This window comes from Lethenteron reissneri, chromosome 66 (assembly GCF_015708825.2).
Source record: "Lethenteron reissneri isolate LAM-NWPU_2019-01 chromosome 66, ASM1570882v1, whole genome shotgun sequence".
Taxonomy (NCBI): Eukaryota; Metazoa; Chordata; class Hyperoartia; order Petromyzontiformes; family Petromyzontidae; genus Lethenteron; species Lethenteron reissneri.
The window spans coordinates 6565167-6583588 of NC_083844.1; the positions used below are offsets into that span (position 1 = coordinate 6565167).

At 48.3% G+C, this 18422-nt stretch overlaps 1 protein-coding gene across 1 annotated transcript; it reads left to right on the forward strand.

The window, feature by feature from the left end:
• The first annotated feature begins 260 nt into the window (after nucleotides 1–260).
• LOC133359858 (receptor-type tyrosine-protein phosphatase beta-like) lies at nucleotides 261–17172 on the forward strand. Its single transcript, XM_061578414.1, has 7 exons — nucleotides 261–381; nucleotides 713–991; nucleotides 9397–9741; nucleotides 12224–12373; nucleotides 13430–13637; nucleotides 13962–14071; nucleotides 16790–17172. The coding sequence occupies exons 2-7, from the start codon at nucleotides 814–816 to the stop codon at nucleotides 16891–16893; spliced, it is 1095 nt and encodes a 364-aa protein (XP_061434398.1). The 5' UTR covers nucleotides 261–381; nucleotides 713–813; the 3' UTR covers nucleotides 16894–17172.
• Nucleotides 17173–18422: the final 1250 nt, after the last annotated feature.

The window sequence follows — 18422 nt, forward strand, 5'->3', positions numbered from 1 at the left end:
CATATCACAGCAACCGTTGTATATGATGTGGTGTTACTTTAATGACATTAGTTTATGGCAAATGCAGCTCTTGAAATGTGTACGTGTCTAAAGATTGTTTTGCCGTTGCAGTGCCTCCAACAGTCAATGTCACCATCAGCATAAACAACTCTACAGCCATGACGGTCTCATGGGCACCAATTATTGCTGTAGACGTTGACTACTATACGGTTTACTTGAATGAAACCAATAACCCAGCAGCAGTGAAGAGCTACAATTTGACCTCTGCAATTACAACACAAGTGTTTACAGATCTGGTTCCTGGTAGAAGTTACCAGGCATCTGTAACATCGCGCAGTGGCAATGGCTCCCAACCATCAGCCATCGTCAATGCAAGGACCTGTACGTATATGCAGCGTTCATCATCACGTAATCGCTGTCATCTTTGATATTTGTTGTAATACATGCTTAAAAATCGACAAAATTTAACAAATTTATTTCATATTCCCTTAATTATCGACAACATTAAATAATTTGCCAGAATTTAAAATATTACATTTGTTACACACTTTTGCATTTACACAGCATACGCATGCATGTGTGATTGATTACTTAATAGTAATTATCTACATGTTTAGATGTAGTGCAATTTAATAAATGATTACAGTTTAACATGAGTCACCATCATTATAAAGCAGAGGTGAAAAGCTCACGATTGTATTTGCCGTTGCAGTACCTCCAAAAGTCATAGTCAGCATCACCATCAACGGCAACATCGTCTTTCCAGTCCTGACGGTCTCATGGGTAGCGCCGACTTCAGATGTTGACAACTACATGGTCTACTTAAATGGAACCGAAACAAATTACAATCATGCATTTATTCATTACCTCACCGTGCCACCTACCTCCACAAATTTTACTGGTCTGGTTCAAGGCATGAATTACTATGCATCCGTTATTGCTCACAGCGGTAACAACTCCCAAGAGTCAGATATAGTCTCAGTCAGAACCTGTAAGTACCACCTTTTACACCCATTATACTAAGATTCCACTACATTTCTGTCATGCTGCACTCGTTATTGATGCATTTTATCGGTCAGCTGAGATTGCCAAATATGTAGGACTCGTACAAGGGTTGTCTTTCTCTCCTCTTTATTTTCCTCTTAGAGTCCACCTTTGCCGTGCTACCGCTCCGCATCTCGGCGCGGCCTCGCTCCGCTCCGCGTCTCTCTGCTGTGCCACAGCTCCGCGACTCCCCGTGCCCTCACTCTGCTCCGCGTCGCTCCGCGTCTTTCTACCTCACTATCGCTACGCTTGTCGTCTCTACGGTTTCTCCTACTCTGCATCCTTCCGATACATGGCTACCCTGGTTGCTCACTGCATTCTCGCTACCACTGTCTCTCCACGCTTTACTCTACTAACACTGTCTCTCTTCGCTTTACTCTACTCACACTTGCTCTGCGACTCCCCAGGCACCGTTGCTGCAGCTCTATCCACGACGCCGACTCGTACAGGACTCCCTTCTCTCCGTTGCGCTCTGGGTTATATCCCCACGCTCGTCCCCTGGCCCCCCGTGTCACGTGGCCTTGTTTTCGCCGCCGGAGCGACGTCAGCTAATGCCCAATTACCTTTCCAACCAATCACAGGCCTGTGTCCTCCCGGCTACCCTGACACCTGTTTCAACCCTTAATGACCCACTTCGCCTAAAGCCACAATTGTACTGTGCTTGCTTGCATAGCAACAGAGGCGGGGGATGCGTGGCGCGCTATACTCAAGGCCAACATCACCCCCCCCCCCCCGTGAAAAAAACTAGCCATCCCGGCTAAAACAACGCGACATGCGAAACCCGTATTCCGCAGCGAGGCCTCCCTGGCCTCGTTCAACCGATCCAATGACTCGTGCATGGGGACAGCCACCACTGGCGACTTGCTCTTAGATTTCACACCCAGCCTGACCAAGGCCGGGGCTTCTGGTTCATGCCCATAATCAGATAAAAGGGCGAATATCCTGTAGAAGCGTGTGGGGGCAATCTATAAGCGGCCAAAGCCGCCAGGACATGTTAATCCCAATCCGTCGGAGCCGAATTAACCTGCTGGCACAACATAGATGTCAATTCATAATCAACGTTTTTGGGTTTAGATCGCGTTATTTATAAATGTGTCGTAACCCTCCACCACCCGACACGGCCAATCAGTAAAACAAGTGTCACGTTGACAAAAGACAAACATCTTCTTGGTTCTTTCGGTAAAGTCACGTAGAAGGGAAGTAATAAAATAATAAAAATAAAACATAATAAAATAAAATAATTCTCACGACGTTTCGGCTACAACGCAAGCAGCCGTCTTCAGGTGAAGAATGAGACACTACCAAACTAGGAGCTTATATATAAGCTGCGTTGGGGGTGGAAGAGCGCCTTAACAAAAATAATGTGCATATGAAGAGGAATTTAGCATATTCATGGAAAATGCGTAGGCGTTGGGCGGGGGGGTTTCAAAGTCATATTATGCCCATGCATTATGCAGGATCAGCAGCACCAAGGGGGGGTGCAGGGATTAGCAGTAACAAAGGAAAGGAATGTTAATGATATGTAGCTGCAGTTACTCAACAACCACGTAGAAAACGAAAGTATAAACTACATAAAAAACTAAAGTATAAACTGCATAGCACCATCAGTATACTTACGATACTCTACAATAAGCTGAGTTACTAACAGCAAGTAATACAATACAATTCTACGTCGTAAAAATTCTATAATATGCTTCCATCTAAACTTTATTCTCTTACATCACACGAGCATATACCGTACTATATACTGCCATAGATAAACCCAACATTAAATTATATACTGTATTGCTGTAAACCAACCTATACCTTATACATTTTAATATAATACTATGTATTATTCTACACACCCTAATGTGTATCGAAATGGTTTATTACGTCCTTCCAATGATTGCTAAGCCAGAATCCATCTTCTCGGTTAAAATTGTCTCTGTGTTTGTATATGTGGATCGCCTCATGAACGAATCTCTCATGATAGCCAGATGGCTTGCAGAGAACCTCTGTCTTGGAGAAGTCAATATCATGTGAGCCCACTGAGTTGTAACAGTGATCTGCCACGGCTGAGGTGTTTGTCCTACCGTGTTTCAGGTCAGCTTTATGTTCACGGATGCGGTCCGAGACATGTCGTTTGGTTTCCCCAATGTAACTGCTACCACAGAGGCAACTTAGTTTGTAGACGCCAGGGTACTGTATGTCTGGAACCACATCTTTTACAGACGGTACCAGATCACGGATTTTTTGTACTGTGTTGAATCGGACCTGGATCTTGTGTTTAATCAGGATTTTGGAGATCTTTTTTGTGACCCCAGCAATGTAGGGTAAGGTGATGGTCTTGAAAGGCTCCTCAACAGGATCCTTCTTGATGGTTGGAGTGATGGCTTTGCGGATTGTGTAGTCGGAGTAACCATTAGCCTTAAGAGCTTGGCGTACGTGTTTGAGTTCACTGGCAATGTGTTCATGGTCGGAGATGCATTGGGCTCTATGATATAGAGTCTTGATGAGGGAATTCTTCTGGGATGGATGGTGGTGGGAATCCGGTTTTAGATAAGCATCCGTATGGGTGGCTTTCCTGTAGACAGAGTGGCTCATTGAACCATCAGGTCTCCTTTTGATTAGGACATCCAATAAGGGTAGCTTGCCATCTTTTTCGACTTCCATGGTGAATCTGATGGCTGGGTGTATGGAGTTGATGTGGTCGAGAAATTGGTCTAGAGCAGCACGGCCATGTGGCCAGATGACAAATGTGTCGTCTACGTACCTCTTCTATAAGGTCGGGCATAGAGTGGCAGTCTGGATGGCGTCCGTCTCAAATTTCTCCATGAAGATGTTGGCTACAACCGGAGATAGGGGGGAGCCCATTGGGGTGCCCTCAGTTTGCTTGTAGAAAGTTTCATTCCAGGTGAAGTATGTATTGGTTAAGCAGTGTCTCACCAGGGGGGGTACCCCAGCATTCAGTCCATGATGAACCAAGTCTTCAATGATTGCGATGGTGTCAGGTACAGGAACCTTGGTGAATAAGGAAACCACATCAAAACTGACAAGCAGGTCGTCTGGGGACAGGGCAATCCCCTTGATTGTCGATACCAGGTCAGTAGAGTTTAGTACCGCAGAGGTGGTTTTTCCAGTGAAAGGCCGTAGGATTTCAGACAAAAAGCGAGCCAATTTATAGGTGGGGGAGTTGATAGTAGAGACAATGGGACGAAGAGGTGTATCTTCTTTATGTATATGCTCGTGTGATGTAAGAGAATAAAGTTTAGATGGAAGCATATTATAGAATTTTTACGACGTAGAATTGTATTGTATTACTTGCTGTTAGTAACTCAGCTTATTGTAGAGTATCGTAAGTATACTGATGGTGCTATGCAGTTTATACTTTAGTTTTTTATGTAGTTTATACTTTCGTTTTCTACGTGGTTGTTGAGTAACTGCAGCTACATATCATTAACATTCCTTTCCTTTGTTACTGATAATCCCTGCACCCCCCCTTGGTGCTGCTGATCCTGCATAATGCATGGGCATAATATGACTTTGAAACCCCCCCGCCCAACGCCTACGCATTTTCCATGAATATGCTAAATTCCTCTTCATATGCACATTCTTTTTGTTAAGGCGCTCTTCCACCCCCAACGCAGCTTATATATAAGCTCCTAGTTTGGTAGTGTCTCATTCTTCACCTGAAGACAGCTGCTTGCGTTGTAGCCGAAACGTCGTGAGAATTATTTTATTTTATTATGTTTTATTTTTATTATTTTATTACTTCCCTTCTACGTGACTTTACCGAAAGAACCAAGAAGATGAATCCCTGCAGTCACGAAAGCTTTAAATCGAAATTTAACCGCCTCTACGGGGAGGGTTTCCACATAACTTTGACATCCTTCAACAAGCTCCGTGATAAGAAGGCTCAGCTAATTGAGTCTCTCACCTTTCTGAAGAGATGCCGCGACTCTAAGGTAATACCAAACGCATTTACACTAACATCTGCTGCTGTAAGTTCTTCTAATGCGAAACGAATTCTGTCTAGAACTAGCTTAGCTCTCATCTCAGAGAAAATCAGACTTACGCGCACCGAACTAGATCAGTTAGACAAGACACTCTACAAATCACACTTATCTTTGAGTGCAACAATGTCCACATCTGATTGGAAACATGTAGAAAAAATGACTGCCTCTTCAGCTGCCGCTATGTCGACTAAATGTAAGGACAACTTGATTTCCAAATTCAACCGCCTCTCAAACAAGAAACCGGACCCACACACTGAAAAGCTAGATGTTAACAAAGTCGTAATTAATCGCAGTAACAGTTCTATTTCTGAAGGTCTGAAATCCGTTTTAGCTAAAGGACTAAACCTTGCAGTCACACCTAGACACATACCAGTTAATGATATTATTGCTCGAGTAGATGTAGCTCTCAAGGGCTTGAGTCACATCGCTGCAGACGTAGCAAGATCTGAAATCTCTGCAACCCTCAAAAACGCTAAGATGCCAGCTAGCAACATCAGCAAAGATGAGCGTTTTGAATTAGCTCAATTAAAAAAGAGGGATGACATTGTCATCCTCTCAGCCGACAAAGGCAATGCCACTGTCATCATGGACAAAATAGCATACAACAACAAAATTCAAGAACTACTCAACGATGGCAGCTATACAAAAATAAAAAGAGACCCCACCAACAGCCTCGTCACTAAAACCAACAAATCATTTCTGATTCAACCGCATTATTTGATCAGACCAAACAGTTCTCGTTGAAACCTTCTGCAGCCAGGCCACCAAGATTATACGGCTTGCCAAAGATACATAAAGAAGATACACCTCTTCGTCCCATTGTCTCTACTATCAACTCCCCCACCTATAAATTGGCTCGCTTTTTGTCTGAAATCCTACGGCCTTTCACTGGAAAAACCACCTCTGCGGTACTAAACTCTACTGACCTGGTATCGACAATCAAGAGGATTGCCCTGTCCCCAGACGACCTGCTTGTCAGTTTTGATGTGGTTTCCTTATTCTCCAAGGTTCCTGTACCTGACACCATCGCAATCATTGAAGACTTGGTTCATCATGGACTGAATGCTGGGGTACCCCCCCTGGTGAGACACTGCTTAACCAATACATACTTCACCTGGAATGAAACTTTCTACAAGCAAACTGAGGGCACCCCAATGGGCTCCCCCCTATCTCCGGTTGTAGCCAACATCTTCATGGAGAAATTTGAGACGGACGCCATCCAGACTGCCACTCTACGCCCGACCTTATGGAAGAGGTACGTAGACGACACTTTTGTCATCTGGCCACATGGCCGTGCTGCTTTAGACCAATTTCTCGACCACATCAACTCCATACACCCAGCCATCAGATTCACCATGGAAGTCGAAAAAGATGGCAAGCTACACTTTTTGGATGTCCTAATCAAAAGGAGACCTGATGGTTCAATGAGCCACTCTGTCTACAGGAAAGCCACCCATACGGATGCTTATCTAAAACCGGATTCCCACCACCATCCATCCCAGAAGAATTCCCTCATCAAGACTCTATATCATAGAGCCCAATGCATCTCCGACCATGAACACATTGCCAGTGAACTCAAACACGTACGCCAAGCTCTTAAGGCTAATGGTTACTCCGACTACACAATCCGCAAAGCCATCACTCCAACCATCAAGAAGGATCCTGTTGAGGAGCCTTTCAAGACCATCACCTTACCCTACATTGCTGGGGTCACAAAAGAGATCTCCTAAATCCCGATTAAACACAAGATCCAGGTCCGATTCAACACAGTACATAAAATCCGTGATCTGGTACCGTCTGTAAAAGATGTGGTTCCAGACATACAGTACCCTGGCGTCTACAAACTAAGTTGCCTCTGTGGTAGCAGTTACATTGGGGAAACCAAATGACATGTCTCGGACCGCATCCGTGAACATAAAGCTGACCTGAAACACGGTAGGACAAACACCTCAGCCGTGGCAGATCACTGTTACAACTCAGTGGGCTCACATGATATTGACTTCTCCAAGACAGAGGTTCTCTGCAAGCCATCTGGCTATCATGAGAGATTCGTTCATGAGGCGATCCACATATACAAACACAGAGACAATTTTAACCGAGAAGATGGATTCTGGCTTAGCAATCATTGGAAGGACGTAATAAACCATTTCGATACACATTAGGGTGTGTAGAATAATACATAGTATTATATTAAAATGTATAAGGTATAGGTTGGTTGACAGCAATACAGTATATAATTTAATGTTGGGTTTATCTATGGCAGTATATAGTACGGTATATGCTCGTGTGATGTAAGAGAATAAAGTTTAGATGGAAGCATATTATAGAATTTTTACGACGTAGAATTGTAATGTATTACTTGCTGTTAGTAACTCAGCTTATTGTAGAGTATAGTAAGTATACTGATGGTGCTATGCAGTTTATACTTTAGTTTTTTATGTAGTTTATACTTTCGTTTTCTACGTGGTTGTTGAGTAACTGCAGCTACATATCATTAACATTCCTTTCCTTTGTTACTGCTAATCCCTGCACCCCCCCTTGGTGCTGCTGATCCTGCATAATGCATGGGCATAATATGACTTTGAAACCCCCCTGCCCAACGCCTACACATTTTCCATGAATATGCTAAATTCCTCTTCATATGTACATTCTTTTTGTTAAGGCGCTCTTCCACCCCCAACGCAGCTTATATATAAGCTCCTAGTTTGGTAGTGTTTCATTCTTCACCTGAAGACGGCTGCTTGCGTTGTAGCCGAAACGTCGTGAGAATTATTTTATTTTATTATGTTTTATTTTTATTATTTTATTACTTCCCTTCTACGTGACTTTACCGAAAGAACCAAGAAGATGAATCCCTGCAGTCACGAAAGCTTTAAATCGAAAAGACAAATAGTTCACTGCTTTAGCCCACCGGTGTGTTGAAGCCACAACATTTACAATTTGAGTACGACGTTTCGCTGGTAATTGCATCCAGCATCATCGGGCTATTTTTCCCGATGGTTTGAACCCCGGTCGGTTGTGACTTAAACCTCTTTGGCTATTACACTGAATACCGGCTCCCTCTCTCTCCCTTACTCACGGTTCGCCGCTCCCGTGCGCCTGTCCTCGCAGCACTTCGACTCGTCTCGATTAGCTGCCCTGAAGAGACGACCGCCCCGGTGGCTGACTCGAGAAGCAAGAGACCTTTTACCTTTCTGCGTCCCCCTTTTATTGTTAACCCACATCAAATAAAGCCGTTGCTAATCCGAGGGCCTTCTCGGCCAATCGGTTTGCTTGTCTTGCGCCGCAGCACTCGGCGCCCTCATCGCCGTCCACATCCCGGTTTTCATATCAAAGGGCCCGCCGCTGGCTGCTGCGCCGGCGGCCGTACACAAGCACACCCGCCCTGCCAATCAGACGCCCACCCTGGCTTCCTGCCGTTCGTGGCTGCACCCCCCTACCTGCCTGCCGACCCGTGTGTGGGGGTGCGTTTTAACCACGGTGGCTGGGTAGCCCCGCCGTGACCATGTAATCTCAACCCAAGTCACAGCGCCGCAGTGCGAGTTAGCATCGGGGGAGATCGCCCAATTCCCTGGCCGCAGGAAACCGTGAAGATTATCCCTATGAGAGGGCTTCTGGGTGAAAACCTGTCGGCCATGTGACCTCCCCTCGGAGCTCTATGGGGGGAGGGGGGGGAAATGTGTGAGGGTGTGTTTATGTGGGGGGTCGTGAAAGGGATGCAGTGTCGGCCCCGTCGCTTGCTGGTGGCGAGGTCGTAGATGGGGCGCCTGCAGAGCGGCTTCGCGGCGGCAGCATCACACAACTTTGATGGGAGGTCATCAGCTTGGCAACGTTAACCCTTCTCCCGTTCCCGAGACGTCTGCCAAGTTGCAGGTTGCGGGATGTCCCGATCACTGCCGAATCTTGGAATGCGCAAGGTGGCTGTGCGTTAATTTTATTGAGAGAGGCGTAATAGCAGTGCCGTTGTTTTTAAAGCTTGTATTACTTGCTACAGAGAACCCTAGCGACACGACTGCCGCAACTCTACAATAGCCGGCACCAAACTGTGCTGCACGCCCTCCCGCGTGGCCCTGTGTGGAGCCTACATTTATTTTACTTTTGGTTTCTTCATCTGGTTCCATTCCGGTGGGAAAGCGGCTTACCGAAAAAAAACAAAGAATATACATGGGCCCAGGGTTAAATCCTGGAGTTAATCTAATAAAGTACAACATTCGGCATGTTTAATATTCGCTGAACTTCAGAGCAGTTAATATTTATGGGAATATATTTCATGACGACCGTGAACATAGAAGTTCCATTTTTTTTTATTGTACAATGATGATCATCATGGTTACATATCTGTATCCTTTTACAGATCCAGCTCCTGTCCATGAATTTCAATGCTTCCAGAATTCCTCGGAGAATATTTACTGCAATTGGTCTCTCCCCATCGGTGTAATTACTGATCTTTTTTTGCGGGTGTTTGAGGGCTCTAGTCCGTTGCAAAACATCAGCATTTCAAATGAGAACCTCTACTTTATAATCAGATATCCTTGGGGCGATCAATTTAGTGGCTTACAATCGAGCACAACAACCAATACAACGTTCACCACAATTGAACGACTGAAGCCGAACACTATTTACACGGTCATCATCGTGGCCATTGCCGGATCTCTGCAAAGTCAAACCATTGAAAGCACCGCAAAGACTTTCGTGACCGGTGAGTGAACGAGTCCATCTGTCGCAAATGCACATGCGGTAATCTGTGAGTAGAGGAATCTAGTGCAGCGAAGTCTCTTTGCCCCCCTGCCGGCGTAAATATGGCAAACAAATTCCGTACAGTCTGTTCTCCTACAATTCGGTAGTAGTTGTGTTCCTGAAGAAGAACCGCATTATGGAACAATCGCGTTGTCTATATGTAGTGGTGGTGTTGACGTGCGCCGACAGTGATGGATCACGGGGCGCGGGGTTGGGCACGCGATGTGGGCGTGGTATGGACGCGCGCGCCGGTGGTGAGGCGCGCTGACACAAGGTGGGAAAAGAGGATCGTAGCCGGCGCGCAGTGATTGGTCAAATAGGATGGGTGCTCTCAGCGACGTCCGCAGGAGGTGGATAAAGGGGGACGCGCGAGAGCACTCGAGGAGGTTGTTAACCAGTTGAAGACCGAAGACGGAGTGGAGGAGGTAGTGGCCCGAGACCCCTAGTCCCGCCGTCCTTGTCAGGACCGGGGCCCTGTGTGGCTCGGAGCCGAGACTGGGGGACCCGTAGTCCGACGCCCGTGTGGGTCGGGACGGTGGTACCCAGAGCCGAGACGGACACCCCGGCCGGGTGTGTTCCGGAAGGCTACGGGGCATAAGAGCCCGTGTCAGTGTAGCTGAGTGGGTGTTAGTCACCCGAGTAGCTAAGTGGGTGTTAGTCACCCGTGTAGCTGAGTGGGTGTTAGTCACCCGAGTAGCTAAGTGGGTGTTAGTCACCCGTGTAGCTGAGTGGGTGTTAGTCACCCGAGTAGCTGAGTGGGTGTTAGTCACCCGTGTAACTAAGTGGGTGTTAGTCACCCGTGTAACTATAAGTTGGTGAAATAAAAGAGTGTGCTACCCGTGAAGTCGTCTCCCGCCGAGTTACTACTTTACATATATACCTAAAGACCTTAATTAGTAAGTGTGTGTCTCAAACACCTCTAGGGTACTTCCCGACAAGGTAGAAGGCTGAAATTCGGTTCACGGGTAGCTTTTAGGACACAACAACAGGGCGAACTCTGAAAATCCGAGATGTGTCATTTTAAGGCCCCCAAATCTCGATCGCAAGTGCCCCAGAAAAACACATTTGTGCACGTGGTGTCATTCAGAAACCGTTCAAAATATAAGATTCCTGTTTTTTTTGTTTTAGATATTTCGGATGCAAGCGGTTTTAAGCAAAAAAAAAATCTGCATTTTATGATGTTCACCTCTGAATAATTAGAAAACGCTTAAAGATAGAAGAGATTCCCCTCGTAGACTATTAAGTTCATTACTTTTAGTTCTTGCCAATACAAATAGAACGGAATCTTTTAATTGAGTGTTTTTTATGGTTACAGCTTTAAAAATAAGAGTTTGAATCAAATTGTCAACACTTTTTACGTTAGTTTGTTGTTGGAAAAATACCACATTTTTGGAGTAGTTAAACGGTCTGATCGTAGATCAATGTACAATTAATATTTTAGAAAAAAGATATTTGTAAAGAAATCACCTCAGGTTCACTATTATACGTATTAAAAACTTTTGCTTGGTGAAGACAGCCCCTTCATGAACTAGTAATATACAATATATAATATAGGGGGTAAAGCACAACACGTGCTATGCGAGACGCAGGCCTAACGAAGATCGAAGCACGTGGGTAGCGTCGAGACTCTAGAAGCATCCAGCAGCATCCCGACGCCTTGCGCGATGACGATGACAATGCTACGCCGGGGCAGCCGTTACGATCGCTTGTTCCTACTCGCGTGCACGACGTGGTTCCGTTCGCTCGATCGCGTTGCATCCAATTCGCATCCGCGTTGTAGACAAATGTGCCCCCCCCCCCCCCCCCCCAACGCGCTCATTGCGTTGTGTCTCCAATTGGCGTTACGAAAACAACACGCAGCGTTTATGGGAAAACTGACTCTACAAACTTCTTCGTGTTCGCGTGCATCTCTCAACTGAATGGTGGGGAGGGGCTGGGCGGGGAGGGTGGGGAGGGGCTGGGTGGGCAGGGTGGGGAGGGGCTGGGTGGGGAGGGTGGGGCTGGGTGGGGGGTGGGAGGGGTGGGGCTGGGTGGGGAGGGGCTGGTCACCCCGTGGTGCCCTTATAAAACTCAACGTTTAACCTACTCACGCCGGCTTGTGCCCGCCCTCGCAGTCGGCCATATTTGCGGAATACACCACGCCGCCGTTGACCCTGCAGGCCATTGACCGAGCAACCCAACGTTCCTACCAGCTCCTTCAGCAGGAATGTGTTTTTATTGACTGCGGGAGGAATCCGATGAGCTACAAAGCTCTTTTGTCACAGATGCCCACAGGGTCAGAACGTTACAACAACAAACACAATCCAGTTTAACACTTTTTAAGGCTTTCGCGACCATAGGTTTTTGGCTACTCGATAACGTCACTTGCTCTAACAGTCTGTTACAGCTACACGGGGGATCTTTGTCTTTGTGCGTATGTGCCCAACCCCTATGGCTGCAAGCAGCTCCGCCTGCCATTTTGGAGCCAGTGAAAATCGACTCGGTGCCGAATGCGGTGACCCCGAGCAGCCTGACCTTGACCTTCAACTGCAGCTGGTTCGCCACCACCAACGGCGACCTCAAGTACTACACGGTCATCGTCAAGGAATCCGCGGGTACGTGGGCAGGAAAGATGATGACTAAAGAAGCTATTTTCTATTTTGGCAGGAAACGCCCACTGAGTTGTGTAGCTCTCTTTCAGAAGCGGCCTGGCCACAAATGATAGTTCAACGATGAGGCCGATGTCGTCGTCAGAATCATCATCATCATCAACACGTGGAAATGTATAGCGGCCAAAAGACTCGAAACGCATCACATTGATTCTAAACTTGGAGGGAAAAACCCGAGGAGCCGGAGACAAATCTGTTCACGTCTGAATCTCGGAACGTGCAAGCGGCTCTGAGTACATCTCATTTAGAGAGGCCTAGTAGCAAGCGCCGTTGTTTTTCAAGGCATCGTTACTCACCGCAGAGAAGTGTAGCCACACAACCGCCGCCTCTCTATGATAGCCGGTGCTAAAACTGTGTCACGCGCCCTGCCCTGGGGAGAGTCTTGGTACCAAAAAAGTCATTTTTTTACTTCCGTTTTGACGACGTACGTGTATGTGCTTCATCGGAATGGGATAGGAAGAATGTTAGAGTTAATATTGATAGGAGCAATGTAAATGGAGGACGTTCTGTATTGCTGTTTGTATATTTTATGGGACAACGACGGGAAATTTGACAAATCTCAGACCTCAATACAACTGCAGGTATTAAGGTGTTCAAACACCAAACAGAGATACCTTTTGCATGGCGTCACGTTTGCATTAACCAACCACACGCAGTACTTGTGGCAAAACGTGCAAACAAACATGGCTCTGATAATGTTTGATGCATTGCCTTGGAAACTGATCGGCCTACACCAGACAGCAGTAGCAGTCTTCATCCTAGTCTTGTCTCTGCACCGGCGTTCGACCAGACAGCATCGCCAAAAGGCGAACAGTAATAACCAAGGCAATGCAAGCGTCAGAGCACTTATAGCTCGGGTTGAGCCGGTTATTTTATTGCCGACAAAGGGCAAAAACGTATTCTTTATTTCAGATACTGGTAAGCAAAAATAAAAAGAAGGGTTCCGTAAGATAAATCCTCACCTCGCCACACCGGATGGCCAACGCGTCCCTTCGCTTGCAGAGACGACCACCGAAAAGCCCGAGAATAAATGGCCGCTGAGCAAGTATTCGGACTACAAGAGCGGCACAACGGCGGTGTACCAGGTGGACGACCGCGTCTACCCCGCCGAGTGCAAAAGCCCGAGCTCCATCTTGCCGGTCACAGTCGGCACCGGCGCCACTAACGGCGGCTTCGACGACGGTGCCCTGAAGTCGAACACGAAGTACAGGTGCGTTGTCGGAGAAAGTTCATCTTGACGTTATCACGACAAATATCTATTTTTTTTACACATCTCTTTGTCGTTGGTGCTCCTTGAGGCCACGCGTGGTGACGGGGCTACTGCACCGTCCGACAACGACAATTATTTTATTATGTTTTATTTTTATTATTTTATTATTTTCCTTCTACGTGACTTTACCGAAAGAACCAAGAAGATGAATCCCTGCAGTCACGAAAGCTTTAAATCGAAACCCTCTTTGGCGCTGTGCTGTCTTGCCTTTCCGCGCGACCCCCCCCCCCCTCCCAAACCCCTCCATCCCTCCTGGCGGCACAGGTTCAGTTTCCGTGCGTACACGTACATCCCAGGCACACGCTCCGTCCGCGCTGGAAAACAAGCCCTGTTTGCGGAAACTTTCTTCTCTCTGCCGATCTCCACCTTGGTCGGTGAGTACTATCAACTTTCTTTCTTTTTTTACCAAGTAAGGCCCACTGAGGGGTATGTAACCCTTTTTCAAAAGCGACCTGGCTATCACTAAATGATAGCTCGATTAAGTGGCTTATCGTCATCAATATCATCGTGTGGACATGTGTAGCAGCAGCCAAACACTCTGAACGCGTGACGTCGATTCTAAATGTGGAGGGCAGAATCCACGTAACCTCGGAGAGACCACACAAAATCTAAAGTTGTGTATGTTGAAATTCTTTCACTCCGTACGTAGCCAACCGTGCTAATTGGGGGTGCGGGGTAAGGACAGCAAACTAAACACAAAACGCAGTTCAAAAAAATGGAGTTTGTCAATCTAAATAATGATATAAAAGTGCACAGCATCAGTGGCTTCCTAATATCGGAAGGAAGAGTGTTCCAGACGGCCGCAGGCATCAGGGTCGGGCTCAAACCCACGACTTCCTGCATACCAGGCGAGGTAGTTAACATCTCGGGAGATGTGATGCTGCGACCCACCCCATGGAGCATGGCCTCTGTCCAGCTTTCGAGTGCGGAACTCATTACACACAAGGTGCTTGCCACAAATGGACGACAATCACTCACCGATATCGTCACGGAGCGTAAACCACCATCACGCCAATTCTGGTCGTCATCTTTGCAGCAGCAGTAGCAGCAGCAGCGACTTCTGGCTTAGCCGTCGAACAAAGATGGCGGTTGCCGCATTGCGCAGCACTGTCCGATTTGCTTTGGTGGCCGTCTGGAATGCTCTTCCTTCCGATATGAGGAAGCCACTTTAAAATCATCATCTAGATTGACAAACTAAATTCTTTTGAACTACTTGTTGTCACCTTTAGTTTAATGTCCTTCTGCCCGCACCTCTGATTTGCGCAGTTGGCCACTTATGGTGCAAAAGAAGTGCAACGTATATGTTGGGGCCGCTGGTCCCCGAAGTCCCTCCCTGCTCCGTGCCTATGGCAGGTGCTCTGCCGTTCGCCGACCCCTCGCTACTCTGCGAGCAGCTGCTGCCGTCGCTGGGCTCATCGCCTGACGGCTCCCCTCCCTGGTCCGTCCCTCCGCGAGCTCGTGTGAGAGGCATAGCTCGTCGCACGCTCTCGTTCACCTGTAAACGCTGCGTTGTCTCTCCACGAATCACGCGCTATTAAGCGGGGGTCAGGGGTCGGAGGGTGAATGACGCTGCCCTCACACTGCGCGAGTCCCTGCGGCGATAGATGGAGCGGGGACCTGCGGACGCACCGACCCCTTCCCCCACACTACGAGCGCACACACCTGCACAGACGCGACACCCACTCTCGCGCCGCTCTGCGCAGCGCTCCCACGAGGCGAGCCGCTGTATACGCAGCACCACACGCGTTCACACTGCTCAACGAGATCACACGAGGCCACGATTCGCTATTAATGATTTATTGTTTGGTACCTGGAACTGGTTGTTGAGTCAGTATGAATCGACGAGGCTGGCCTATTCTACTACCCCTGTACCTATTCTCTATTTATCGGCTATGATCCTACTTCACCTCCTTACTCACTGTTAGGTGCCCACGGTGGTCCGTTGATCCCGTACTCACAGCGTACCTCGATGCATCTCACGGACGTTCGGGTCGCTGGGCTGGAGAGCGTTTTGTCGCCTGGCGCTGGAGTGAGAGCGATTTCCCCTTTGCGCCCCCTTTTTATCCTCCCTACCTCAAAGGGATGCGGCTCCGAGTGTGGTGGCGGCCCTCTCCCAGTTTTTCTTTAACAATGGACGCGCGCCCGCTGGCACGTGCATGGCGGTTCCGGGCGCCTTTGATATGCTAATCGGATGTGCTGCGTGTGCGGCGCCAATTCCAATTAATCCCCTTCTCATGCATGGCACCGTGCTCCTGCGCACCATGCAGCGGCGTCCATCACCACGGCCCGCTGCAGAAGTTAAGCGCGGAGCCTCCGCATGTCACCACCACCTGCCCCATCAATTGCGCACCCTAAACTCTGCCGCCCCCTCCCTCCTCTGCCTGTCTCGTCGACCCGTGGGGGTGTGTGTGGGGGGATGCCCTTCGCCGCGACCATACCATCTTAAGGCCGGTCGCAGCGCCGCGGTGCAAAGTAGCGTCGGGGGAGGTCGTCCAATTCCCTGGTAGCCGGAAACCGTGAAAGTCAATCCCGATAAGGGCTTCTCGGATAAAAACCGGTCGATCAGGTGACCTCCCCTTCCAGCTCTATGGGTGGGGGGAAAATGCGTGCGGGTGTGTTCATGTGAGGTGAGGTGAGGGGGACGCGGGGTCGGCTCCGTCTCTTGGTGGTGGCGAGGTCGTCGATGGGGCACCTGCTGAACGGCTTCGTGGCGGCGGCATCACATATACACGTACACCTGGTGAGTGCTACGGACCCCAGAGACCCGAGTCCGAGTCCCACTCGCGACCAAAAACAGTGGCAAACATTTGAACCGGTACTGGGCCCTCACCTAAGTCGACTCTGCTACAAATGAGTGCCCTGGTTGCGGTGCTCAGTAAACATCGCCACTGGCTGCGGTTGACAATGCTGCATGGGTGACGACGGTGACGACGACGATGAAGATCATGACACACACGGACTAAGCCAGTGCAGCCGCGGTGCTAGAACTGCTAACCTCTGCAGAGAGAGTGGAAGAACGCGACTGCTCAGCTGTTGTCTTCCCACTCTGGGTGATCCCTTCTGTGCCCCCCCCCTGCCCCCCACTCCCATAGCCTCCCCAGATTCTGGAGTGTTGGCAGGCACAGCGATTGGCGCGATGCTGGGCGGAGTGGTGCTAACCGCTGCGGGCTTCTTCCTCTACAAGAAGCTGAAATAGCTGTACGTTTGGGGCATGAAGGGGGACGGGGGGATGCAACACACATGCACACACAAAGACAAATATCTCCTGTGTAGCCTTAACAGGCTGTGGGGGAAAGTGCCGTTAGTAGTAGCAGGTAGCAGCAGCACCCAAGAATGCCGGCAAGGCACACGTGGGGGGTGGGTGACCAGCACCACGGCCAGACCGCCTTTGTCTCCCCAGTGGCGATGTTTACACACCACACCAGCTACTCATTTGAGGCTAAGTCGACCTAGGGGTAGGAGGCCCAGGACCAGTTCAGATAATCGTCACCGGTGTTGGCCGTGAGCTGGAATCGAACTCGGTTGCTAGGTTCTTAGCACAGCGTGCTAACCGCTACACTACCGCTCCCCACCACACATGCTCGTACACACACATTTTATACATATATATGTAAAAAAGTTATTTAGAGACTTAAATTTTTGTAGAAGTAGAGATTTATTTCTAACTTAACGTATTTACAGTTCTGAGTGTAACAAACTGACACACTCTTAATTGCTACACCTGTTTTAGCTCCGATGGTTTCCACCAAGTTGATTGTAGAACAGTCAAACCCGATTATTTCCACCAAGTTGGTTCTCAAACAGTCAACCCCGATTATTTCCACCAAGTTGATCTCAAACAGTCAACCCCAATGATTTCCACCAAGTTGATCTCGAACAGGCAACCCTGATGGTTTCCACCAAGTTGTTCTCGATCAGTCAACCCCGATGGTATCCACCTGTTGTATATATGCCTACTTTTTTACGTAATAGTTATCTTTTTCCGTATATCTGTATTTAGCGAGTTCTAAGAAAAACCGCAGTAATTGAGGCCTGTGAACTCCTCCCTTGAGACAACAAAAGCCAAAGGAGCACCCCCTGCTGTTTCAGAAGTGTCCCTTACACAAAGGAGATTCGGCATCTGGAGGTTAATGACTCACAAGCCTTGGTACTGATAGGAACCTCCTGGTTACACCAGCCCACAGGGGATTATTGTGTCCGTCCGTCCGTCGTGCAGGGAGGGGCTTGGTGGGGAGGGTGGGGCTGGGTGGGGAGGGGAGGGTGGGGAGGGGCTGGGTGGGGAGGGTGGGGCTGGGTGGGGGGTGGAATGAGTGGGGCTGGGTGGGGAGGGGCTGGTCACCCCGTGGTGCCCTTATAAAACTCAACATTTAACCTACTCACGCCGGCTTGTGCCCGCCCTCACAGTCGGCCATATTTGCGGAATACACCACGCTGCCGTTGACCCTGCAGGCCATTGACCGAGCAACCTAACGTTCCTACCAGCTCCCTCCGCAGTAATGTGTTTTAGAAAAGGTGTAAAGTTTGGTTTGACCACCACCGCATATGAACATTTTCAAACAATCATGGTATTAAACGATGCAGCTCAAGTTAAAAGGTTTAAAATAACTATTTAGCATATTTTCATTAACAATTATTATTATGCCACACGGTCTGGGATAAGAAGGTACAACTTAATGATAATGCAAGGGATATAACCAAGCCACACTCGACCGCCTTTGTATTCCC